Below are 24,396 nucleotides of genomic sequence, written 5' to 3' on the forward strand. Positions count from 1 at the left end.
ACCCGGGATCGAGTCCCACGTCGGGCTCCCGGTGCATGGAGCCTGCTTCTCCCTCTGCCTGTGTCTCTGCCTCTCTCTCTCTCTCTGTGACTATCATAAATAAATAAAAATTAAAAAAAAAAAAAAGATTTTTAAAATTTATTCAGGAGACACACAGAGAGAGAGACAGGCAGAGGGAGAAACAGGTGGGACTCTATCCTGGGATCCCAACCTCGGCTGAAGGCAGATGCTCAACTGCTGAGCCACGCAACTGCTGTCCCTGTGTTCCCACGGGAGTCCCGGGAACCCAGCTGTAGGCCAGCCCGGCCCTTCCCGCAGGAGGGGGTGGGCGGGGGCCGCCAGGACCCCGGGTCACCGCAGGCAGGACCGTTGGGGCGCGCGCTGTGGCTGGGGGCGCCTGCCGAGGGGAAGGAAGGGCCAAGCCGGCACCAGGAGGCCGGACGCTCCCTGACGGCCGCGCACCCCCGCACCCCGGCACCCCCGCACCCCCAGAGGTCCGGCTGGGGGCAGGCGCGGGGCGGCGTGGCGGGCGCTCCCTCTCCCCCAGGGGCCGCCCCGGGCCCCCTCAGCGGGCAAAAGCGGAGGCGGCGCAGGAGGCGGGAGAGGAGGCCATGGGCGCGCACGTCGGGGCGCTGCTGCTGGTGCTGGCGGTGCTGCTGGTGCGAGCGGAGCTCGGGAGGCAGGGTGAGCCCCGCGGGGGCGGGCGGGGGTCGAGGGGGGGCGGGGGCCCTGCAGGTGGGCGGCGTGCAGGCGGGGCTGAGCTCACCCGCCCCCCCCCCGCTCCCCCCCAGAGTTTCAGGACCGCGACCAGCTGTTCGCAGGTAAGGCGCCGGGACGTGGGACGAGCTGCCCACGGGCCCGACCCGGACCGCCGAGCGCGAGCACGGGGGCGCCTCACCGTCTCCTCTCCCCCCCGCCCCCCCCAGGTTTCGAGAACTCGTCGTTGCTCACGTGTAACTGCCGGGCCCTGGGGGGGCGGCGCGGACCCCGCGGGGAGGGTCCCCAGGCCCCGGGAGGCCCCGCCCCGCGACCCCCGACGCCCGCCGTCCCGGGAGCCCCTGCCCTTCGCGCCCGCGGGCTCAGCCGCCTGTCCGTCCGTCTGTCCATCCATCTGTCTGCCTGTCCGTCGCAGGGCCCTGTGGCCAACGAACTGTTTCGACGCGCGTGGTGGGTGGAAAGGACTCGCAGCTGGGGCGCTGGCCCTGGCAGGGCAGCCTGCGCCTGTGGGGCTCCCACCACTGTGGGGCGAGCCTGCTCAACCGCCGCTGGGTGCTCACGGCCGCGCACTGCTTCGACAAGTGAGTCGGGGGGCCCGGCCGGCTGATGGGCAGGCGGGGGCCTGTGTGCCCTTCTGGTGCAGATGCGACCCTCGGGTGCCCCACCGCCCCAGGCCCGGCTGCAGCCACGTGAGGAAAACCCTGTTCTCCGTCTTCTAGAATGTTTTTCAGAACATTCACACACACTTTTGTGTCATGCTTTTCTGGCTTTTCTCCCCAAGTAGCAGCGCCGCCATCCCCTTCCTCATCCCACCTCCCGACGGAGGTGTACCAGGAGGTGGAAGGAGGTGGATAAGTGCTGGGCACAGAGCCTGGCCTGTGGCCCCAGGTGGAGGCAGCTACTTGGATGCCACCAGCTTTGGTCCTGTGCATCTGTTCATTCTTTTTAGGACAGCGGTGGGACGTGACAGGCTGGTTGAGGGGCCACATCAGGCCCCAGGGGAGGCACCCGGCTGCCCCCAGTCCCTAAGACATCAGGTGTGCTCAGGGACCCTGCCTTCTCTAAAGCTCTCTCTTTCCTGGTCAGGTACAATGATCCCTTTGAGTGGTCAGTCCAGTTTGGCGAGCTGTCTTCCGCCCCATCTATCTGGAATCTTCAGGCTTACTACAACCGGTACAGTGTGCAGGAGATCTTTTTGAGCCCCATGTACCTGGGGGCTTCATCCTATGACATCGCCCTGCTAAAGCTGTCCTCCTCTGTCACCTACAATAAGTTTGTCCAGCCTATCTGTGTTATGATCTCCTCCTCCGAGTTCCAGAACCGGACCGACTGCTGGGTGACTGGCTGGGGGGACATCCAGGAAAATCAGGGTGAGGCTGGGGGCAAGTGGGGGGGGTACACAGGGGGGCCTTATGTTCCACCATATGTTCCACCCACACCAGCTTCGGCAGCCCCCACCTGGGTCTGTGCGCAGCTGGGTCCCTCCTGGGGGCAGCTCAGCATTGTCTGCTCCCCTGCTGTCTGCTGCTGCTCCCCCTGAAAGGACAGGACTTCCTGTCCCTGCACCCAGTTCCCTCTCCCATCCAGACACTGTGAGCCAGAAGCCCCAGTGAGAGGGAGGCCAGCTGGACCGGGGCTGCACTCCCCAGGCTGCAGGGCTGTTGGGGCTGTGGCATGGCCTCAGAAGGTCTCGGCATTGATTGATTTAGCCAAGCATTCTTTCCACCTCGGCCAGGGTGTGCACTTGGCCCCCAGCACCCTGACCTTGGCTTTCCCGTCCCTTCTTCATCTGCCTGCACTAACTCCTTGCCCATTCCTCTATCCTTGCAATATCCAGCCATTCACGATCCTCAGCTCCCCATTCCACTCCAGGGGGCCTTGGGCCAGCATGAAGGGCCACCTGCGTATCTCCCCATGAACTCCCTGAAACTGCTGGGCACAGCCTCCCCAGAGATGCCCTGGGTTTGGAGCTGCCCCATCCACTGCTCCCTGGCCCGGCCTGTTCCTGCAGCCCCTTCACACAGCAGTCACGACAGATGAAGCTCCTGGCATGCGTGCTGCGTGCCTGGCACTGTTCCAGGCTCTCAAGGCCGAGGAAGGAGCAGCGTGAGGTCTTTTTTCCTTCTGGGCCTTACCTATGGATGAGGCTGGGAACATTTTTGTATCTGCTTCATAAATGAGGAAAGTGAGAGAGGCATGGAAATTGCCCCAGGGCCCCAGAGAGAGTCTGTGGGGAAGCCAGGGCTCCCTGGGTGGATGTCCTTAAGGTCACAATCTGGAATTGGCAGCAGAGGGCAGCAGGTGCTAGAGGAATCAGGGCTAGCCCTGCCTTCTTCTAGAATTAGGGTCCTGTCCCTGCAAGGGGCTGGCTACCGTGCACAACCCCCCCTCCCCTGCAGACCTCCCCTGGCTGAAAGGGCTGAATGGGTGTGAGCCAAGAGGCTCTGGCACTTCTGTGGTGCTCCGCGGGGGGGCGGCCAGGGCTGAACTCCCCCTGAATCTTCCCTTACCTGGAAGTGGGTGATGATGGTGCTGCATCCTAGGCGGTCCTGGGAGCCCTGAGAGCACATCCTAACGCACTGGCCTGTGGCTCTGGAAGCACTTCCTGTGTGAGGAGAGGAAGGCTCCTGGGCTGTTCCCCCTGTGCAGGCCCCGCACTGCCCCAACGCGGCCCCGGGGCCTGCTGGGGCCTCCCCCGAGGGTGCTGGCTTGGGAGGGCTGCCCTGCGCTTGCTGCAGACAGAGAGGCAGGCTCTCAGAAAGGGGCTCTGGCAATGTGCCGACCCCACAGATGCTGGCTGCTGGCCCCAGGGACCCTTTCCCGCACCCCATGGCCTGTGCCATTCCTCCCAACCAGATGGCAGAGGAGAGGCTCAGGGTGCCATCTTTCTCTGTCCCCTCCACCCCCGGCAGCACTGCCATCCCCTTACGTCCTCCAGGAAGTGCAGGTCGGCATCATAAACACTGCCATCTGTAACTACCTCTACGCACAGCCGACTTTCCGCCGTGACATCTGGGGAGACATGGTTTGTGCTGGCAACCCCCTCGGTGGCCAGGACGCCTGCTTTGTGAGTCCTCCTCCCTGCCCCAACTAGGGGTTTTGGGGGTCTGGCCTCCCACCACCCCAGCCCCAGGCCTGAGAGTGACCTGTCTCCTTGCACCTCATTTGGTCCTTGTGTCCACCCCAGAGGGCAGAGACTATCGCCCCACTTTGGAGACACAGGAACTGAGGCTTGTTCACTTCTGGGGTAGGGGGTAGGTTTGCACCTAGTCTGCCCAGCTCCACAGTCCCTCCTGCCGGCCCCACCTCTCCACTGGCCCCTCCGGCCCCACCCCAGGCCTGGCTCATCTGCACTGCTCCCCAGGGTGACTCAGGCGGACCCTTGGCCTGTGAGAAGAGAGGGCTGTGGATTCAGGTTGGAATCGTGAGCTGGGGATCCGGCTGTGGTAGGCCCAACCGGCCTGGCGTCTACACCAACGTCAGTAGGCACTTCAAGTGGATCAGGATGCTCATGGCCCGCAATAGCACTCAGAGGCCAGCCCCCTGCCTGCAGCTGCTCCTCCCTCTGCTCTGGCTTGCCTCCCTCCTGTAGCTGGCCTGAGTCCAGCAGAGCCCCTGAGAGTTGGGGCCATCTGCTGAGCCAGGCCCGGTTCCCCCAACTGTTCCTTTTTAAATAAACAGGGCTGCATGTTGGAGTCTATGCTTTGCAGAGCCTTCTGTGGCCCCAGGTGGCTCCCTGTCACCCCAGGACCACTCCCTGACTGGCAACCCTTGCTCCAGCTATCTGCACCATGCAGGTCTGGGTTGCATACCCCAGAACCCTCTCCAGTTAGTTCAGACAGAAAGATAACTTATGGGGCTTAGTTGGTGAAGTGTCTGCCTTCGGCTTAGGTCATGATCTCAGGGACCTGGGATTGAGCCCCGAGTCAGGCTCCCTGCTCAGCTGGGAGCCTGCTTCTCCTCCTCCCTCTGCCTCTTCCATCTGCTCTTGCTCTGTCTCTCTCAAATAAATAAAATCTTTAAAAAAAGAAAGAAAAAGAAAGAAGAAAGAAAGAAAGAAAGAAAGAAAGAAAGAAAGAAAGAAAGAAAGAAAGAAAGAAAAGAAAGAAAGAAAGAAAGAAAGAAAGAAAGAAAGAAAGAAAGAAAGAAAAAGAAACTAACTTTATGGGAAGACATTAGTAGCCCCTGGGCCCCCAGGAGGACTGGAGCGGGGGTGCGGAAGGAAATATCCTAACCTCCCCCCTTCTCTAGCCGGTGGGCCCCACCACACATGCCAGCCACACAGGTCTGAGCTCTGTCTCCCAGAGGCCGGCCTGGGTCCAGGACCGGGGTGCGGGAAGTTTATTTGGGGGGTGATAGCAAGAAGCCCCAGTGACGAGGTTCCTGCTGCAGGCAAGGGAGGCACAGTCCCGCCGAAGCCCGTGGGAAATCACAGGGGTTACCTCCACATCCCTGGGGCAAACCCACCTGCGCAGCTGTGATCCGGGGTGGGGGGAGGCCAGAAGGAGGGCTCTGCTTCCTTGAATGAGGAGAGTAGTCAGTCGCCGGTGCCACCACAAACAAGACCAAAGTTCTCCCCTCCAGGCAGAGAGGCCCCCTCAGGGCGCTCACTATCTCACCAATTCAGGGGCCCCGTGTGGGGACCCTGTTTCTACTCCTTCCTGCGCTCCCCCTGCGCTGGAGGGTCTCCCGTCCCCCAGCAGGCAAGGGCACTGAACCCTGCCTTGGCTTCTTGGGGCTCCGGGGCTCCTGGCCCGGCTGGGCCCCTCACCCTTGCAAGGCTCCACGCACGCCGTCCCGTGGCCCCTGTGTGGCCAGCTCTTGTCAGACCTGAGGTCCTTGCAGGTGCTGTTCCCTTGCAGGTGGAGGACATTCCCCCTCCCGGCCTGAGCCCTTCGCCCCTCACAGCCCTCCCATCAGCTGGCCTCGCCCTGCCAACACCCCCCCCCATCCCGAGGGGTCCTGAAGGGCCAGCAGAGACCACGCAGCCATGTGCCCTTGTTGCTGGAGCCGCTGCCCGCCCGCCAGAGTGGGTGCCCGCCACCCTCCTGGAGGCGCAGGCCGCGCCGGGACCCCGCACTGACCAGAGCACCTGCTCGGCCTCCCGCTGCTGCCATGGCCGCTGGTGCACAGCTGAGGGCCCTGCCCCGGGGGACCACCTGCTGGCAGGCCAGGGAGCAGGGAGCTGCGGGGGGGGGGGGGGGGGGGGGGGGGGGGCAGGCAGTAAGGGACCAGCGTCCCGGGGCCCAACAGAGGGCGGCCTTCTCTTGTGATCGAGTTCACTGGAGAGTTAAACCCAGAACTTTCATCTTCCAGGACATCTTTACCCTGGAGTCAAGATTTGTCTTGGAGACTCCATGCCCAGTGCAGAGCCCACCTGGGGGTTTGAACTCCTGACCCTGAGCTCAAGGCCTGAGCTGAGATCAAGAGTCAGACCCTCAACCCGCAGAGCTGCCCAGGTGCCCCAAAGGTGTTGTTTTGAATGCCATCTGCCAGCAACCTAAATGTTCAATATTATGAGATTGCATCAAAGTGTGGTTCTGGTGATCCTTAACCATTTCTTCTTCTTGCTCCTTTCGTTGACTTTTATTTTCTAAGGAGAATGCATGCTTTTTAGAATCACCATAAAGCTATTTGTACTTTACAAACAAGTCTGGCCACGCAATGACACCCGTTTCCCCCGTTATCTTTTTTTTTTTTTTTTTTTTTCCCCCGTTATCTTAAATTGCTGTCTGGGAGCAGCAGAGTTTGTCGGGCTGGGAATGAGCAGCCCCAGGCTGCGTGTGTGCAAACTTCCAGCAACCGCCGGCTTCCCACGTGCAGAGGAGGCCAGTCTGCTCTGTGCACAGGCCCACACGTGGATGCGGATCCTAGGCTCCTTAAGGGAGAGGCCTCCTGGGTGGAGAGACACAGAATGGGGCTGTGGCCACGGAGGCGGGGGGCCGGGGTCCCCAACAAGTATGAGTAAGTGGGGGAAATAAACATAGTTTCAGGCCCCTTAAGTCTCCTGCGTGTTCAGGTGCCTGCTGGTTCAGCCCCGTGCCCTTGCACCCCTCTAAGGGAGCCCCTGGGCCGCTGGGGCGGGAGCCCGCAGCTCAGCAGTGCCCCCTTGTGTCAGAGGGGGCACATGGCAGACAGGTGCCGAAAGCCCTGAGATTTGATGGAAGAAAAATCTGCCCCAGAAGGTGTAGGGTGGGTGTGAGATGAGGGGCTCCTGCGAGAGGCAGGGACCCGGGGAACTGCCAGGTCCCGGGGGGCAGCGGCTGGCTCACAGGTCTCTTGTGAAACTCCCCCAAAGGGAGGGCTCCAGGATCACTCTGGGGAATGCTACCCGCTGTAGGTCCCCTTGGAGAATTTTTTTTTAAGATTTTATTTATTTATTCATGACAGACACAGAGAGAGAGAGAGACACACACACACACAGAAAGAGAGAGAGAGAGAGAGGCAGACACACAAGCAGAGGGAGAAGCAGGCTCCACGCAGGGAGCCCGACATGGGACTCGATCCTAGGTCTCCAGGATCACGTCCTGGGGTGAAGGCAGGCGCTCAACTGCTGAGCCACCCAGGGATCCCTCCCCTTGGAGATTTTTAATGCATCTCGGCATATCAAAGCCTGAAAGGTCCTGCGACCAAGATCAGTTTAACTTTCCCCAAAGTCTGGGATCACACAGTCCCTTTACAAATAAAGTCTAATACTGTGGGGAAATAATACCCTGTGGAGTACGCATGGGAGCCACAGCTGAGGGGATGCAGGGGGCGAGGAGGGGGCCTGGGCCACCCAGGGGTGGGGGGGAGGCAGAGGAGGAGCCCCACAGCCCTGGCTCTGCCTGGTGCTCTCTTCTGCCCGCTGGGCTCAGATGGTGATGATGACGATGGGGATGAGCGGGGTGGCCGGTGGCCTGGGCTGCCGACGACAGCCAGTGCCGGGCTTTGGGCTTCGTCCTAATACCCTCACATGTTGGCTCATCTGGTTCCCCCAGCAGCGGGCGGTGTCGGCACCCCTGTGTAGATAGGGATGGCAAGGGCCGCCTCATGCCCAGGGCCGGGGTCAGCGGGACACCTGCTGCTTCCCAGGCCACCGTGCAGCCCCAGGGGGCAGGGGTTGCTGGCGACTTTCGGCCTCTGGCTCGTTGCCCTCCCCCCAGCACTCCTGACCGACTTCTTGGCTTTCCAGGAGTAGAAACGTGGCTCCGACGCCTTGGTTCTACCGTGTGGCTCTCTCATTTCCTCTTTCCTGCATCCGTTCCCTTGCGCGGCCTTGTCAGGTGGTATTGCTCAGACCTCTGACCCCTTCCAGTTCGAAGGACCCCTGTGATGACACGGGTCCCACCTGGGCAACCCAGGATAATGTCCCCATGTCACGCTGTTGGCTCCACCACACCTGCGGCATAGAGTGACGTGCTCAGTCTCCAGAGATTAGGGCGCCGACGTCCTGGGGCTCTGTTCTTTTGCCTCCTGCAGGGACCTCCCTGGGGAAGGGCAGGCGGGGTGTCCCCTTCCTAAGCCTTCCTGCCTGACAATGACATGTTGCCCTCCCCCTTGACTGGTTATTAACAGGTCTAGAATCCAAAAAACAAAATAGCTTTTTTTTCAGCTCTTGGAAGACCCTGTAGCACCACCTTCTGGGATCCTATTCCAAAATCTTGGTAGCATTCTGCTGTCGCTAATAGTGGCAGCCCTGGCATTTGTCCTTGGAAGTGACACAGCAGCAGTCTGGTGGCAGGCAGGTGTCTTGAATCTGCATCTACAGAGCTTCTTCCGTAAGCCTGAGAAAATGTCACTTGTCCACACACCCCACCAACTGGGTCCTTGTTTGGTTTTTAAATATACTTATGTGGAGACGCCTGGGTGGCTCAGAGGTTTAGCTCCTGCCTTAGGCCCAGGGTGGGATCCCGGAGACCCCGGATGGAGTCCCATGTCAGGATCCCTGCATGGAGCCTGCTTCACCTTCTGCCCGTGTCTCTGCCTTTCTCTCTCTCTGTGTCTCTCATGAATAAATAAATAAAATCTTTAAAATAAATAAATAAATACACTTATGTGGGGGCGGGGGCTGCGCGGTGCCTGGGGGGCTCAGTCAGTTGAGCGTCTGCTTTCAGCTCAGGTCGTGATCCTGGGGTCCTGGGATCGAGTCCCGCGTCAGGCTCCCTGCACAGTGAGGAGCCTGCTTCTCCCATTCCCTCTGATGCTCCCTCTGCTCATGCTCTCTCTCTGTCAGATAAATAAATAAAATATTTTTTAAAATTAAAAAAATACACTTATTAATTTTGTTTTCTGATTACAACATGATAGGAAAAGGGTAGCAAAGAAAATGTGTAAGAAGGTTAAAACTGATGGTAATTGCCTAGACCGTCACCCAGGGCGACGAGGGTTGATGCTTTAGTGTGTCCCTAGGCGCATCCAACATACCGTAGGCTACGAGATACACGAAGCCCTCGATTGTGGTTACGTTTAGAACCCATTAGAAATACTTCAGTTTCTCCATAATTATTCTTGTTTGCATAAGGGAAGTGAAAATCTTAGTGGTATCTAAAATATCTGCTTTGAAAAAAAAGTAAAAATAAGATATCCCCTTTGGCTTTCTACAACTTTTTTGGAGAATAAGAAAAAGAAAAAAAAATACATTGGTGGTACCACCCACAACATAAGTGAAAAAATGATCACAAGTCTAATAAACCAACATTTACTCTATAAAAACTATGCTTTTTAAAATTTTATTTATTTATTCATGAGAGACACAGAGAGAGAGAGGCAGAGACACAGGCAGAGGGAGAAGCAGGCTCCTTGCAGGGAGCCCGATGCGGGACTCGATCCCGGGTCTCCAGGATCGGGCCCTTGGCCGAAGGCAGTGCTAAACTGCTGAGCCCCCCGGGCTGCCCTATAAAAACTATGCTTAAAAAAAAAATCTTGATCTCAGCTCAGGTCTTGATCTTAGGTTGTAAGTTCAAGCTCCACATTGGGCTCTGCACCGGGCATGGAGCCCACTTAAAAACAGAAAACCCATGATACCTGCATGTAAATATTTATAAATCTCGGCCACTGTTCCTAATCATTTCTGAAGCTAGCTTTCCTATGGGTGCAATGCTTTAGTCAAATGCACTTCATGTCTTCAAAGGGTTTTAAACCACGAGAATGGCTCCTGTGCACTCCTCCCACGAAGGAAGATGGGCCCACTTCCCACCCTGTTTGACACTGAAGGCTTCTACTTTCATATCCTATGTAAACATATAGGTTAAGGAACACCTCTCAGTTTTTTTGTGTGGTTTTTTTTTTAAGGTTTTATTTATTTATTTGAGAGAGAGAACATGCACTGGGAGGAATGGCAGGAGGAGAAGCTGACTCCCCATCCAGTGGGGACCTCAAGATCACGACCTGAGCTGAAGGCAGACTCCCAACTGAGCCACCTACGTGCCCCACACGTTTCAGTTTTTAAGAGTAATCACTTTATGTTTGTAAAAGTGGTACAGTCTTACCAAAAGAAAGAAAGAAAGAAAGAAAGAAAAGAAAAATCAAAGCAATACAAAGGAGGACAGGGGAAGAATAGAAAAATATCCTAAATCCCATCAAGTGGAAGTAACCGAAGTTTTGTTTGAACATTGTTCAAGGACAGGCGGGTGGAAGGATGGGGAGTGGTGGGCCAGAGTGGGGGCCTAGACCCAGGTTCCTGCTTCTCCTAGACACCCCGCAGTCCAGGGGAACTACAAGATGTTTACAGAGGGAATCATTCTCTAAGTGTGTTGGACCCCAGCTCTGTGGCCGGGCCCGAAAGAGAGAGCGAGAGAGAGAGAGAGAGAGAGAGAGAGAGAGGTGCGTGAGGTTGAGATGATGGGGGCGGGGCCGGGGTTCCGGCCACTTGGAGGTGGGATGCAGGGCTTGGGGCTCAGGAGAGGCTCCCAGCAGAGCCCCAGGCTGGCTGGGTAATGCCCTGTGATGGGTTAGACTGTGGCACCCCTCAAAAGGATATGTGCACTTGGAACCTCTGAGGTGACCTTATGTGGAATAAGGGTCTTAGCAGATGTAAATAAGGTAGAGATCCTGAGTTTCTCCTGGATAGGATGGGCCGTAAATGCAACAACAGCCGTCTTTACAGAAGACAGGAAAAGGGAAGCCACAGGCCAGCAGAGCAGGTGAGGGCAGGGGAGAGGCTGCAGGGGTGCAGCTACGAGCCGAGAAGCCCCTCGCACCCCCTCCGCCCCAGGCCGACTGGCAGCCACCAGACACTGGAAGAAGCAAGGAAATGTTCTCCTTCAGAGACCTGGGCTGAGTAAAAGGTTTTACTTGTTTATTTGAGGGGGAGATGGAGCACAAGCGGAGGGTGGAGCAGAGGGAGAGGGCGATGGACAAGCAGACCCTGCGCTGAGTGTGGAACCCACGTGGGGCTCCATGCGGGGCTGGATCCCAGGACCCGGGATCAGGACCTGAGCCGCAGTCAGACACCGACTGAGCCACCCAGGCGCCCGTGGGATTTTAGTTACATAAAAGATTAGATAAAATGTGTGGTTGGGCGTCCTGGTTTTCCAAAGTATATGTTGCATTTCTCTGGGGGGAAAAGTGGAAAAAAATGCTCGGCTTAGAGCGTGGCATCAGTTTAAGGCCTTCTTGCGTTCTGTGCTGCAAGCCACAGAGTGCAGAGGGGTCTCCCCAAGCCCACACCCAGAGGGCGATGGAAGCCCTGACCTCTGCTGGGAGCAGACCACATCGTTCCAGCTCCCAGCAGAGGGAGGGCTGGGGCCGCCCACGGAGGGATTATGGCCTTGCAAATCCCCTGGTGGGGAGCCCTCCTCCCAAGGGACAAAGCGCCTGTGTGGACTCTCCCCAGGGCCAGCCCTGGGCCAGCGGGGATGAGGGTGCAGGGCGCCTCTCCGGAAAAGGACCCCTTTGGAGGTGTGCACGGGCACAGGTGTGTGCAGGTCGCGTGCAACCCTGTGCGTGTTTGCTGCAGCCGTGTGAGCGCACGTGTGCATGTGCATCTGCTGTAACCATGCTCCTGCACTCTGAGAGTGCACGTCGTGTGCGCTCTGGGGCACGTCCGGGCACCCCCCAGCACCCCCGTCACCCAGGAGCACCCACTCTGCCTCCACCCCCCAGGGACTGCTCCCCGGGTTTCCGGGTCATGCGGAGCCTCCTCTGGGCACCGAGCCCGGCCGGCCTGGCACTGGAGAGCGGGCACCTGCGCTGGCGGGGAGCGGGGCCAGAACAGAGCCCCTTTGTGCAGCTCTGGTTCTTCCTCCACAGCGGCCTCTGTGGGCCCCAGGGCCTGTGGGAGGGGGCGAGGAGCCCTAGGAGGCCGGGCTTGGGGGGGTCTGGGCCCCAGGGCCCCCAGGGAGACAGCGCGGGCCCTGAGGGAAGGGCCGAGTCCACTGCTTTGGGCTGCCTCCCCTGCAGGGTGGGGGCCGGGGAGCCCCCAGGCAAGGGCCAGAGGATACACGTGGTCGGGTGTCTGGGTCACAGAGTCTGTGTCACCCGACTGCACAGCCCTGGGGGGTGACTGCCGCCTCAGAGGGTATGCGCGGGAGAGGGCCGGTCTGTGTGCCCGCAGCACTACCCACAGGCAACAGCACTGGAATTCCATAGAACTTTCAGGTCGCTAAGCACTGCGCTTCTCTTGCATTGTTTCTAACCATTGACAAAATGTAAGGAGTGTTCTTAGCTCACGGGCTGTGCTGCAACAGGCAGGGTAGGGGGGTTCGATTTGGCCTGGGCAGGGGGCGGGAGAGGAGAGTGTGTCCCCGGGCCTGGGCGCCTCGTGTAGGGGTGGAGGCTCCAGCAGGACAGGGCCTCCCCCCATGCCCAGGCCCCCGACACTGCTGTCCCATTGCAACCAGTATGGAGAGCCAGCCTCTGGCACTTATGTGACTGGTCACCACTGGCACTTATGCGACTGGTCACCAAAGGACAAGTGTGTCGTTTCTGATCTTTTGCAATTCTGAAGGACACGGCCTAGAACGACCTGCACGCCGGCGGCTCTCATGAGGGTCTGGTGGCCCTCACACGGAGAAGGATCACCAGATTCTCCTAACGTCCGCGACGAGGCTCTGCGGCCGCCTGCGTACAACCGATGACCCAGTCGCAGCACTCAGGGGATGGGAGCCCCCCCGGAAGGCACACACCTCGTAGGCAGGGAAGCCAAGATTTGGCCCCAGTCTGGCTTCAGCAGCAGCACCGGCAGGGACCGCAGACCCGCAGCCTTCGAGAAGTACCCTGTCACCTGCCCAGTGAGTCTGACCCCAAGGCCTGACCCCAGGAGCCCTCAGCACTGGCCTAGGGAATCGTCCTGTCCCCGATCCTCTGTGCCCGTGTCAGGCACTTCGGCTGTGCAGTCACCCCAAGGCCCGTGGAGGCCAGCCCATCCCAGCGACGCCCGGTCCACGCACAGAGCAAAGATTGTCACCGTCTTCCAAATGACACACCACGGAGGGCCAGCGCCCTCTGGGGGGTCTCTTCCAGCTGGCCCCGGGCACACACGGCACTCCCCGAGGGTTGGCGGGGACCTCAGCCTCAGCTGCTAGAAGCCCACCGGACACCGAGCTCCACACAGGCCCGAATGAGGTCCTGGGCCAGGTTCTGTACAAGGCGGGAGCTTCTAGGGGCACATGGCCTGGAGCCCCCCATGGGGTGGAGACCTTCTGGCCAAGCTGGGGAGGGGTCCCAGCAACCCCCTCACATCTGGGTGCAGCTCTGGTCTAGGTGCGGAGTGGAGAGGCCCGGAGGCGGCAAGACAACGGTTGTCACCATCCCGTTTTGTTTGTGTAGGCCATGGGGCCAAGACAATAAACACAGCGTGTCCGGGAGCCTCCCCCAGGATGGCTTGGGACTCCCCCAGGAAGAGCTCCCACCGCCTGTTCCTTCCTGTTCCCCCCGTGGCCCTCACTCCTTCCTTCTGGATGAGGGCCCACAGGGCCGCGGTGGGTATAAAGGGCCGGCGGAGAGCACCGGGCACAAGACTCTGCGCCACCAGGACTGGGCGACAGGACTCTCCTGGCCAGGTAGGGCAGCGCCCCTTCCCCCACAGGCCCAGTGAGGTGGGACGGGGGCCCCTGTTGGACTCGGTGGCCTGCCTCTTCCCTCCAGGAGCCTTGGGACTCCCCATCCAGAGGCCATGCTGCTGTGGCTGACCCTCGCCCTCCTGGGGAGCACCACCTGCTGGGCAGGGCGTAAGTCTGCTGGGTGTGCCCCCCCAAGCCCGTCCCCCTGCGCGGCCACCCTCCGCCCACCGGGCCCTGGCAGAGCCCTCGCGCAGACCAACTCCAATCTCGGGAGCCCGCGAGCTGCCTGGAGGGGAGGGCCAAGCCCAGTTCTGGTCAGGGACGCGCCATACCTCCGCCTGAGTGTCCGTTCCTCCCGCCCGGTCCCCTCATCACCTAGAGATGTACGGGATTGGGCAAGGCAAATACTTCAGCACCTCTAGCGACTGCGAAATCACCGGGATCCGGGTGGCCACGAGTATCTTTGGCCTGATGAAGAGGTGAGAGGAGCAGGACCTTGGGAGCCGGGGGAGGGGCTTTACCCCCTTCCCCAGTACCTTCGCTGGGCTCCCGAGGACCCTGGGAGTCCTGGAGCCACGGCCTGTCCCTTCATTCCTGTCCTCAGGCTCCTCCTCCCCTGCACACCGGCCCCTCTGGTTCTGCCTGCAAGTCCTGAGCGGCTTCCTGGGCTGATGTGAAAGGAGGGGTAGATGATGCTTCTCCCTCCTTTCTCCTTTGAACCCCAAACAGCCTGTCAGTCTGAGATGCCTGATGGGGAACCCAGGGGATGGTCTGCCCAGGGGAGGGTCAGAGGAAAGTGATGGTCAGAAAGGACCACTGGCAGGACGCAAGTCGCCAGAAGTGTGCAGAGGCCGAGTGCCGGGCTCCGGGCCTGGCGGGGGATCTGTGCTCTGCACTCACAGGGTCCTGCGGGGAGCGGCCGGCACCACCGGGGACAGAGCGCCGGCAGGGCCAGGTGGACAGAAGCCCCGATGAGCACAGCTAGGCCAGTGTGGGAGTCACCTGCCTCTAGGGCCTGTGACCGGGTCTAGTCCATAACTGGGGCTCAGAAGCTCCAACGCTGGGCCTGGGGACAGTTCCCCACCGTGAGCAGTGACAGCAGCTGGCACCTGAGGGTTGTGGCGACTGTGCCAAGCTCCCCTTATGAATGATGTCATTGATGCCCCCCCCCCGACGCACTCCCACTCTTCAGGTAAGGAAACAGGCCCAGAGAGGCTGGGTGACCAGCCCAATATCACAGGGCCTGAAAGCATCAGAGCAGGAGTCTGAGAGCAGCACCCCTGTGCCAGGACCCCAAATCCACATGCTTGGGGAGGTCCACCTGTATGACAGGGTTGTTGTCCGTGCAAGGGGACAGAGCACCTGGGGAGCGGGGAGGCAGTCTGGCAACTCTTCCCCCGTCTTCCAGTATCCAGGTGAGATGCGGGTCGTCCTGGAGCACAGTGTATGGCACCTCCGGGGGGAACACCCAGGAATTCATCCTGCAGCCGGGAGAGTACATCACTATGATCTCTGGCTCCTACAAGTTGTACATGCACTCCCTGGTCATATACACACATATGGGTCGCTACGGCTTATTTGGCAAGGAAAGTGATGACTTCAGCTTCATGGCCTACCCCGATGAGGAGGGGCAGGTGCTCACAGGCATCTGTGGCCAGCACAAGCTCTTAGGCATCTCGGGCCTCTGCTTTAACTGGAGCTATCCTCCAACCAACATCACAGGGGTGTATGCCTCCCAGTGAGCCAAGGGGGCCGAGAGGAGCTGAGTCTGGACCTCAGGCTGGAATCTACCGATAAATAAAGCTTCTGCACGAATGGTGCCTCCGGGTGTGGTCCTTGGGTCCGGGGTGTGACCAAAGCCTTCCCAGCCCGTGGGGGATGAGGCCCGGGGAGGAGGTGCAGGAGGAGGGAGGAGGGGGTCCGGCGCCCCAGGCCTCGGGGATTCCGCCAACGACAAGGGCCCGCAACGACAAGTGCAGGCTTCAGGCCTCAAAGATCTTCAGTCTTGAGGAGTCTGGGCTCTGAGGATGCTCCCGACCCCGTCCCTACCCCAAGCCGTCCAGCTGGCCTCTGATGGCCCAGGCTCAGTCCCCATCTTCTCTGGGGCCCTAGGGCAGCCAGCTGTTCACTTATTCGCCCACTCAGCACACACTTGCCGGGGCCTGGGCTCCCCTGGCCACTCAGGGTTAGAAGAGGCCAGGTGTCCAGCCAAAGAGTGCCCTGTAGAAGTGGGTGGTGGCATCTGCATTGATGGGGACACACGCAGGGCATTGTGAGTAGGCACCAGCGTACAGGCAGGGTGATGGGGGAGTGCTCCAGGGAAGCCTTCCTGGAGGAGGCAACGGAGGAGGCTGGAGGGGGAGTGGGAGCTGGCCCCGTAGAGACAGGAAGAGGAGGGCATCCCGGGCTGAGGGACCCACAGGGACAGAGGCTGGGACCAGAGGTGGCTGGGGACAGGGCTCTTCAAAGTGTGATTTGTGACAGCAGCCTAGGGCGCTAATGCAGACTCCACACCCTGCCCGTCCCAAGCCTGGAGTCCCACACGGGAGCTCGCCGCCGCCCATGTCCCAGAGACAGCCCCCCAGGGTTGGCCTCGGTCACACAGCAGCAAGCCTCCAGGTTGGGGTTCGTGTGGCCTGGAGCCCCAGAAACAGGCCAACGTTTTACGCCGTCCTGCTCCTTGTCCTTAAAATGCTGGCTGGGGGCCATCGGGTGCTGCTCCCCTGGGGTCCCAGGGCCGGTTTCTGACAATCCTCGACCTAGGCTGGGGAGAAGAAAACAAAACTCCTGTTTATTTTCATTGTTTCCTACTGGAAATTTCGGGTTTTCTTCAAGTGTGAGTGTGACCTCAGCCGGCTCCTCCGCAGCGTTCGTGACCTTGGCATGTCACTTACCTTTGTCAAAGGTCATCTTGAAATTCACACTCCTCACAGCTTGCACACCATGGGTGTTTTTAGACTTGCCACTTGATCTGCGGGTGGTAAAAGGTATTTGGAGAACACACGGAGGGGCACATTGTGATAGATGCGTCTGTGCTGACTTTGCAGGACTCGGTTTTCCTCCTGCGTGGTGGCTGGGGGCTCCCCACCCCTGCAGCGGGGCGTGGGACCCCAGGGCCACTTCCGTTGAGTGATTAATTCCTTGCCCTGCAGGTGGAAAATCTGTTTTCAATGTGAGAGAGACTCCTGACCACTCTCACAGGGGCGGTTCTTGGGGCTGGCAGCTTGGGGGGGGCGGGGGGGGCGGAGGGGGGGACCCTACGTCCCCATGCGTCCTGTACGGCAACCAGGACGGTCAGAAATGAGGACATGTGGGCTTGAAGAGGGCGAGCACTGATCTGCATTGGAGTCACGGCCTTGTGACCAGGATCAGAAGGAAGGACAAGGACAGGGCGGGAGCTGGAGGTGGAGGAGGAGGGGGAGCCGGGAGGAGGGGGAGTGGGAAGGGGGAGCGAGCAGGAGGGGGGAGGGGGAGGGGGGAGCAGGAGGGGGGAGCAGAAGGAGGGGGGAGCGGGAGGAGGGGGAACAGGAGGCCCAGGGGGCCAGCTCAGCACAGCAGCAGCAGTGGCGCACACAATCTGGATCTGCCAGCAGCTGTCAGGAAACCCTGTGTGGATACCCCCCCTGCCCCCCGCCCCCGTGAACCCTGCGTGCCTGTCCCTCATGGTGCCTGCCTGAGGGGCCCACGAACAGGCCCTTTGGACCCACCGCCCCTGTTCCCTTGTAGCCACCACAGTGCAAGGCCTGCAGAGTGCACTGCATGGGCCCAGAAGGGGGGTGAGGGAGCTTGGGGGCACCCAGGCATGCTTCCCTTAGTGACAAGGACCATGCACTCTGGCCTGAGGTCACCTGATCTCTGGGCCAGAGGACCCAGGCCCCCATCAGAACCCAGCAGGTGGCCTCATGGAGTGGTCTTCCCCACATGGGTCACTGGGGTGGGCCCTTGGGGTCACAGCTCCTACAAGGACTGCCCCCTCTAGAATTCGGTTCCGAGAGGCAGGAGAGCCTGCAGGGGAGCTCAGCAGCAGGGTGTGTGGCTCCTGCACCCTGGGGTGAGGCGGGTGCCCTGGGGGTGCTCCAGTGGAGGTGCCCGGGGGGGAGGTGACTGGCGGCCCCCACAGTGATAGGCTTGCCTGTCCACGGCACCAACACCTTGTCCTGCAGGATACGGAGAGCCCCAAACCTCTGCTGGATGCCAGGAAGGAGACTGGCTTTCCAGACCATCTCCCCTCGACGCCTGTCCTGTCCTCGACGCCTGTCCTGTCTGGCTTCAGCGCTCCCAGCTGCAACGGCCCTCGGAAGTCCTTCCTGCTGTCCACCCAGCTTCTGAGCTTCATTGTCAGCCCACGTCATCCCTCGCAAGTGACCAGTTCTTCCCTATGTGGACCAACCCCCGGCTGCTGGGGCTCCTCCCCATCGGAACACCTGCTCACCTGTCCTCATACCTGAGCTCAGGATGGCTCCTGCCCCCTCAGAGACCCAGGGCCGCCTCTCCGTGTGTCCTCATGGGTCCAGGTGGGCCCAGGGCCCGCGGCCAGGACAGAGATCTACAATGCTCCAGGCAGTGACCTCTTGCTGGCCTGGCAAGCAAGACTCTAATTGGGAGTGGGGACAGCTTTTCCACCACATCCTCCTCCGGGGCCAGTGTCTCCTGCAGGGTCTGCTCCGCTTACTGCTCCCCCCTGTGGACCCCACCTCCCCGCCCAGCGCACCTGAGCTGTGGCCGTGGCAGCCACAGTGAGAGCCACAGGCCACTGTCAGGGGAGCACGTGCCCGGTGTCGTCATGTGTGACCAGGAGCTGGGGGCAGCCGTGTGCAGTGAGGCGCTCAGCCCTCTCTCGGGTGGGAGAGGAAGATGATGGATAAAGGACAACAGAATAGAAACAGAGAGGTGGCCCCGATGGTCTTCCAGCCGAGCTCTAGGCCACCCCGAACCCCAGCTCGCTCCTGCTCTTTCATAGCAAGACATCTATCTCTCAAGGACGGTTGCCAGATAAATTTCAGGATTTCAGATAAAAATTTTTTTTTACTGAAGTAAATATCAACATTGCATTTTTATAAGTATAACTATGTCCTAAATATTTTCCCCCTCCCAAGTATAAGTATATCCCAAACACAGTATGGGACGCACTTAGGCTAAAAATTTTTTTCCTCGTTTATCTGAAATTCAGATTTAACTGGGCGTACCATCTTTACATTTGCTGGATTTGGTAACCCTAACACGAGGCACGTTGGGTGCTGCAGGAGCGGCCAGGGTTGGGACGTTGGGCACAGCGGCCTTTCTGGGACAGAACTGCAGGTAACATGAGAGCAGATGCCGGAGGCATCTGCAGCGTGCTCTCGCCTGAGCGGGTGTCTGCCGCCAGGGAAGGTGCCGACCAGGGACCTTCAGACGCTCCCCTCCTGCCACGCGTGTCCTGGCTTTCCTGGGCGTCAGGCTCTCAGCAGCGCCGGCCGCACCGATGTCATTCCCTTTTCTGTCCAGCGTCCCGGGCCGTGGAGGGCGAGCGAGGGGCCCTGCGTCTTCATCGTGCACTGGGCCCTGAGGGCGGGCCTCCTCTTCCCCGTCTGCCCGGCCCCCCAATGCCTTGCAGGGTCCCGCCAGCCCCCAGGAGGTAGTCTGGGCCCCTCACCCCCCCACCCACTGACCCAGGCAGCCTGCAGCCCGCAGACCTCTGGCTGGCCTGGACTCTTGCAGGAACTCGGGGCTCTCCCACGGGCATCCCAGAGAGCGCAGCTGCTCCGCGTGTGCCCCAGCCCACAGCCCCACCAGAGCCTTGCGGCCCAGGCCGTACCCACGCACACGGGGAAAGCCAGGCAGGTAGGCGGGGACAGTCACCCGCTGCGACCTCGACCACCAGAGGGGACTGATGGCCCAAAATGGGCGGTTCCTGTTCACTCCGAGCAGCCCAGACGAGCGGGTGGGGAGGAAGAAAGCAGACGCGTCCTGCCTGCGAAGGGCCCTTCAACAGGACAGGGAAGCACCCGCCAGCCGCAGGGGGTCACGCCAGGCCACCGGGTTTCCGCCTCTCGGTGGGCTTGCCGAAGCTCTTCCTAGGTTCCCTCTAAGAAGCATCCGGCCCCGCCGCAGTGCCCAAGGACCCCCACAAACCCTGCTGCCCAGGCCTCAGGTCATCACATCTTCCAGCGCAAGAATCAGCCTCGGTTGCGTTTAGTGCCTTGCCCTAGGTCACCGAAGGAGTGAGGGGCCAAGGCCAAACTCATTCCCAGAGAGGAGTCCTGGGCAGGACCCACTGCCCCTGCCTCCACCCCCACAGAGATGCCAGAGGAGGGACACCTGCCACCGGCCCCGGGTACCCCCGGGGCTCCTCGTCGCCCCCGCCCCAGCTTCTCTCCTTTCCCTGGCCCTGGTGTCCCCACTGGCTCCCAGCCAGCGCCCAGGGCACAGCTAGCTCCATCCTACACGCCCGCCCAGGGCCACCACCCATTCACCCCATGGGATGCACTGGGAGTGGAGGGGAAGGGGCGGCCAGCCCGGGGAGGCTGCAGGGGCGATGGGCTGCTGGGGTGCCAGGGCAGGCGGCGGAGGCCGGGCCTCCAGAACTGCCAGCTAAGCCCTCAGCGAGGAAAGGGCACGCAGAGGAGGCAGACAAAGGGCCTGTGGTTCCACAGGCTGAGCCCCAGGCTGGAATCCCCTTTGTGGGTTTGGCTGCCCTTTCAGGTCCTCCAGGCAGCTTCCTGGAGGGAGGGAGGGAGGGAGGGAGGGAGGGAGGGAGGGAGGGAGGGAGGGCGGGTCCAGGGGCCCCAGCATCCTTCATCGTTACCATGTGCCAGTCACCGAGCAGCAGAGGGCTGGGGCCCATCTTGTCTGGCCCTACTGAGTAAGCGATGTCTGCCCCATTTTCAGGGTGAGCCGGCTGGGACCCCAGGAGGAGAAGTCAACGGGTTGGGCCTTACCTGTGGCGGAGCAGGGACCCCCCGGGGCCAACATGCGGCCAGGCCTGAGCAGAGCCCGGAACCCGTGCTCATAGATGAAGAAGGCAGAAACCCACACGGGCAGCTGGTCCCTACCGGCCAGAGGCCTCCGCCAGGGGCTCGCTCCCGGTTTCCAGGGCCTCGCATCCATTCAGAAGCTGCAGAGACCCGTCCGTCCGAGAGAACAGCTGACCCCAGGGGTTTCTCTGTCGATGAAGGGTGATTTGGTAAGGAGCTTTATGCAAGCCAGGCAGGGAGGGCGCAGGGCTGGCCCCTGACCCTGGGGGGAGTCTCCGCAGGCATGGGGGGCAGCTTGGTTTCATTGAGAGGGTCTCCCATTTTCCCAAGACTAGGACTAACTCCCTTGGTTTACAGCTGTGGTTCCAGCTGGGGCTGGTGGTGCCCCCTCGGGACCTTTGGCCGGGTCAGGAGACATTTTGGGTTGTCACAACTGGGTGAATGTTACAGACCTTGAGGGGACAGAGGCTGAGACGTTGGTGGATACCCTACAATGCACCGCACGGACCCCACGTGCATACGCAAGATAGCTCTCTGGCCCCAAACTGCAGCAGGCCAAGGTTGAGACCCTCGGGCTAGTTGCTTCTCGCTTCCCAAGGGGTGCACCTCTCCCTTTCTCTCCACGTGAATCTGGAGGGGATCCAGAGCGGGGTCTGTTTCCCCGGAGCTACCAACCCTCAGAGCTGGAGGTCTGAGCACCCCACCTGCGTGCCTTTGGGCCTGGAGCGTCATCTTCTCTGTGCTCCCACCCCCTGACCCTGGTTCCCACCTCTCTGGGGCTCTCCAGCAAAGGAGGTGTCTGTGATGTCTCCCACATCAGTCCACAGGCCGTACGAGGCTGGCGGATATTTTTATTGTGGTAAAATACACAGAAGATAGAATTTGCTATTTCAGCCAGTTCAAACTGTGCTGGGCAGTGACCTCCAGTGCGTGCACGGTGCTGTGTGGGTCACCATCCTCTAGCTCCAGAAGATTTTCACCGCCCCCCCGAAGCCCCGGACCCCACAGCCATTACACAGTTACTCTCTAGTCAGGTCACGGGCCCTGTACAGCATGATGTTTAGCTGTATCTTCTCTGAGTTTTCCCGTTTCGTCTTCCCGCTTGGCCTTATGGAGGTTCAACATCCACACGATAAAACACACCTATGTTCACAGTGAAGTTTAATTAAAATTTTGACAGATGCATGCACTCGTGCACCTCCCCACAGCGCGCAAAATGTAGACAGTGTCACCCCTGCCGGGGCTGGGTCTGTGACACCCCGTCTCCTCCCAAACTCAGCTCTGGAGAATCGCTGGTCCTTTTGTCACTAGATTTCCTAAGATTTCAAATAAATGAAATTATGCAGCATGTGCTCGCCTGTGCCGCTTCCTCCGCCTACGCCCGGCTCGCAGGCTCATCTCTGCTGACCGGCGCCTCGTGCTGGCAGGGCCCTCCTGTCCCGAGCAGGGGCTATCCATCCGTGCACCAGCCCACGATCACTGGGAGGTTTGTCTGGGCTATTTCGAAGAGAGCTTCTGGAACATTGTATGTATGAGTCTTTGTGACATAAATGCTTCCATCCTGCTGGGTGAGCTCCCAGCCGGGCAGTCGCGGGCTCCTGGGGAGCGTGGGTGCGGGCCTGTAAGAAGAGGCCCTCCGAGGGCCCGAGGGCACTCCCGCTCCGCGCTCGGGTCCTGCACCCCTGGGTACACTGGGCGTCGTGGGCGCCTGCTCCCCCTGCCCCCGCGGAGCCCCTCCCTGCCTGCCCGGTGCCCACCCACACCTTCCTCCCAACGGCTCCAGCCAAACCTCTGCCCAGAGTTTGCTCTTTTCTATTGAACCCCTTTTCCTCCTGGCTGTGATCTTGGGGGATCTAGCTACTCGGCAACAGCTCAGCAGAAGAGGCTCCGGCCTGGGCTCACCTGCGGCCTTGCAGGCGAGAGCCAGCCTGTCCTGCGCAGGAGATTCTCTGAGGCCTTTACTTTCTCACCAGGAAAGTGTCTCCAAGTGTCCCTGCTGCTGTGATGCAAAGATCCTTCGATGAACAGACTAAAGACATTTCAGATGTTCCCAAACTGGGAAAAAATAGGAAAAGGAGTTCTGGCAGCCGGTGTGGAGGTGGAATGGAGACGGTCATCGACGATCCCATGAGATGCCATCTACAGGGTCCTTTTTCCTGCTACAAAAGTCATACGTGTGCGCTGCAGGAATTCGGGAATGTGCTCAACTGGAAAGAAGTCCCGTTATGGGCAGCCCTGGTGGCGCAGCGGTTTAGCGCCCCCTGCAGCCCAGGGTGTGGTCCTGGAGACCTGGGATCGAGTCCCACTTCTGGGCATCCTGCGTGGAGCCTGCTTCTCCCTCTGCCTGTGTCTCTGCCTCTCTCTTGCTCTCTCTGAATGAATAAATAAATAAATCTTAAAAAAAAAAGGGGGGATCCCTGGGTGGCGCAGCGGTTTGGCGCCTGCCTTTGGCCCAGGGCGCGATCCTGGAGACCCGGGATCGAATCCCACATCGGGCTCCCGGTGCATGGAGCCTGCTTCTCCCTCCGCCTGTGTCTCTGCCTCTCTCTCTCTCTCTGTGACTATCATAAATAAATAAAAAATTAAAAAAAAAAAAGAAGTCCCGTTACCCAGAGGTGCTCGTTGCTGCTATTCCCGTGTATCTACTTCTGGTGTTTTAAAATGCACCTTGGCAGGAGCACATGGAGGAGTGTGTGATGCTTGATCTCGGGGTCGGGGGGGGCCCGTGTTGGGCATAGAGATCACTACAAAATTAAAAAAAAATTTTAATGCATTTAGGCCTATAAAAGGGTCAAGTTTGATAAATAGGACAGCCAGCTATAGAGGCTGGCTTTAGGGAGGAGAGCAGCTCTCTGAGGACAAGAGGTGAACAGAAGGAAAGGTTGCCAGGGGCGACTTGAAATAGGGCAGGAGAGACAAGCAGGTGCCCCAGTGTCTGCAGAGGCTCGTGTGTGAGCTGAGGGGCCAGGGTCTGGGCAGGGGCAGGGCACACAGGTGTCCACGGACATGAGGAACTCTGTGGTGACAGGCACCGGTCCCCAAGTGCCGCTTGTGGTCACGGCTCCCGTGGCGTGGGTACATGTATCAGGGCGTATCCTGGGGTTTGGATCTTTTTCCCGGAACCACGGGATGGATGGATGCACCAAGGAACACTTAACGTCCATCACACGCCTGCCTGGGGCCGGGCCTGATGCCAGGTGCTTGCATAAGTGCTACCGCCCTCAGTCCTGGCACACACCTGCGGGGCGGGCGATCCTCGCTCATGTTCCTGGGTGTCTCCGCGGCCCAGTGCCCGGGGCTTCAGCCCTCCACGGTTCGGGGCTCTGGGGCGTGTCCCAGGCTGCGGCGCAGCTGCTTGTCATTGTGGATTCCCTCTCAGTGACTCACGGCACCATCCGAGACAAGGTGCGTGCCAGGCCTGAGCCCAGGACCCCGGCTGAAGGAGGGACTGTTGGTTTATCCTGCTTTTCATCATTGGCCAAGCTATCGTTCTGGCCTTTGGGCAGAAGTCAGTCAGCCTTCAGGAACAACTGAGAAAATTCTAACTCCTTCCTTATCCGTGTGCTGGCTCAACTCCGGACAGACGTGTGTGTTGGCCACGAACTGTTCCGTCTTATACAACACTGAACAGTGTGGCTCCTGGCCCTGACTGGTCTCTGGGAGGTGTCACCAGTCCCAGGGCCTGCCGGGGGCCCACCAGGTGCGTGGACTCATAGGTCACAGCGTGGGGGGGGGCGCTCAAG

The 24,396-nt window shown here is 60.0% G+C and overlaps 2 protein-coding genes across 2 annotated transcripts; both read left to right on the plus strand.

The window, feature by feature from the left end:
• Window positions 1-611: 611 nt before the first annotated feature.
• On the plus strand, window positions 612-4,309 carry LOC112908998 (testisin-like). The gene is made up of 7 exons (XM_072751300.1): window positions 612-684; window positions 792-821; window positions 927-953; window positions 1,133-1,298; window positions 1,804-2,087; window positions 3,630-3,784; window positions 4,082-4,309. The coding sequence occupies exons 1-7, from the start codon at window positions 612-614 to the stop codon at window positions 4,307-4,309; spliced, it is 963 nt and encodes a 320-aa protein (XP_072607401.1).
• Window positions 4,310-13,764: 9,455 nt separating this feature from the next.
• ZG16B (zymogen granule protein 16B) lies at window positions 13,765-15,505 on the plus strand. Its single transcript, XM_025984945.2, has 3 exons — window positions 13,765-13,868; window positions 14,080-14,179; window positions 15,109-15,505. Exons 1-3 carry the CDS (start codon window positions 13,814-13,816, stop codon window positions 15,440-15,442), a joined length of 489 nt encoding a protein of 162 aa, XP_025840730.1. The 5' UTR covers window positions 13,765-13,813; the 3' UTR covers window positions 15,443-15,505.
• The last annotated feature ends 8,891 nt before the right edge of the window (window positions 15,506-24,396 follow it).

This window comes from Vulpes vulpes, chromosome 3 (genome assembly GCF_048418805.1).
Source record: "Vulpes vulpes isolate BD-2025 chromosome 3, VulVul3, whole genome shotgun sequence".
Taxonomy (NCBI): Eukaryota; Metazoa; Chordata; class Mammalia; order Carnivora; family Canidae; genus Vulpes; species Vulpes vulpes.

Excerpts from the sequence above, each read along its gene's own strand:
- LOC112908998 (XM_072751300.1), top strand. The coding sequence starts at position 612 with ATGGGCGCGCACGTCGGGGCGCTGCTGCTGGTGCTGGCGGTGCTGCTG. Across the intron at positions 685-791 it reads AGCGGAGCTCGGGAGGCAGG|AGTTTCAGGACCGCGACCAG; the intron begins GTGAGCCCCGCG and ends GCTCCCCCCCAG. Across the intron at positions 1,299-1,803 it reads GCCGCGCACTGCTTCGACAA|GTACAATGATCCCTTTGAGT; the intron begins GTGAGTCGGGGG and ends TTTCCTGGTCAG.
- ZG16B (XM_025984945.2), top strand. The coding sequence starts at position 13,814 with ATGCTGCTGTGGCTGACCCTCGCCCTCCTGGGGAGCACCACCTGCTGG. Across the intron at positions 13,869-14,079 it reads CACCACCTGCTGGGCAGGGC|AGATGTACGGGATTGGGCAA; the intron begins GTAAGTCTGCTG and ends CTCATCACCTAG. Across the intron at positions 14,180-15,108 it reads ATCTTTGGCCTGATGAAGAG|TATCCAGGTGAGATGCGGGT; the intron begins GTGAGAGGAGCA and ends CCCGTCTTCCAG.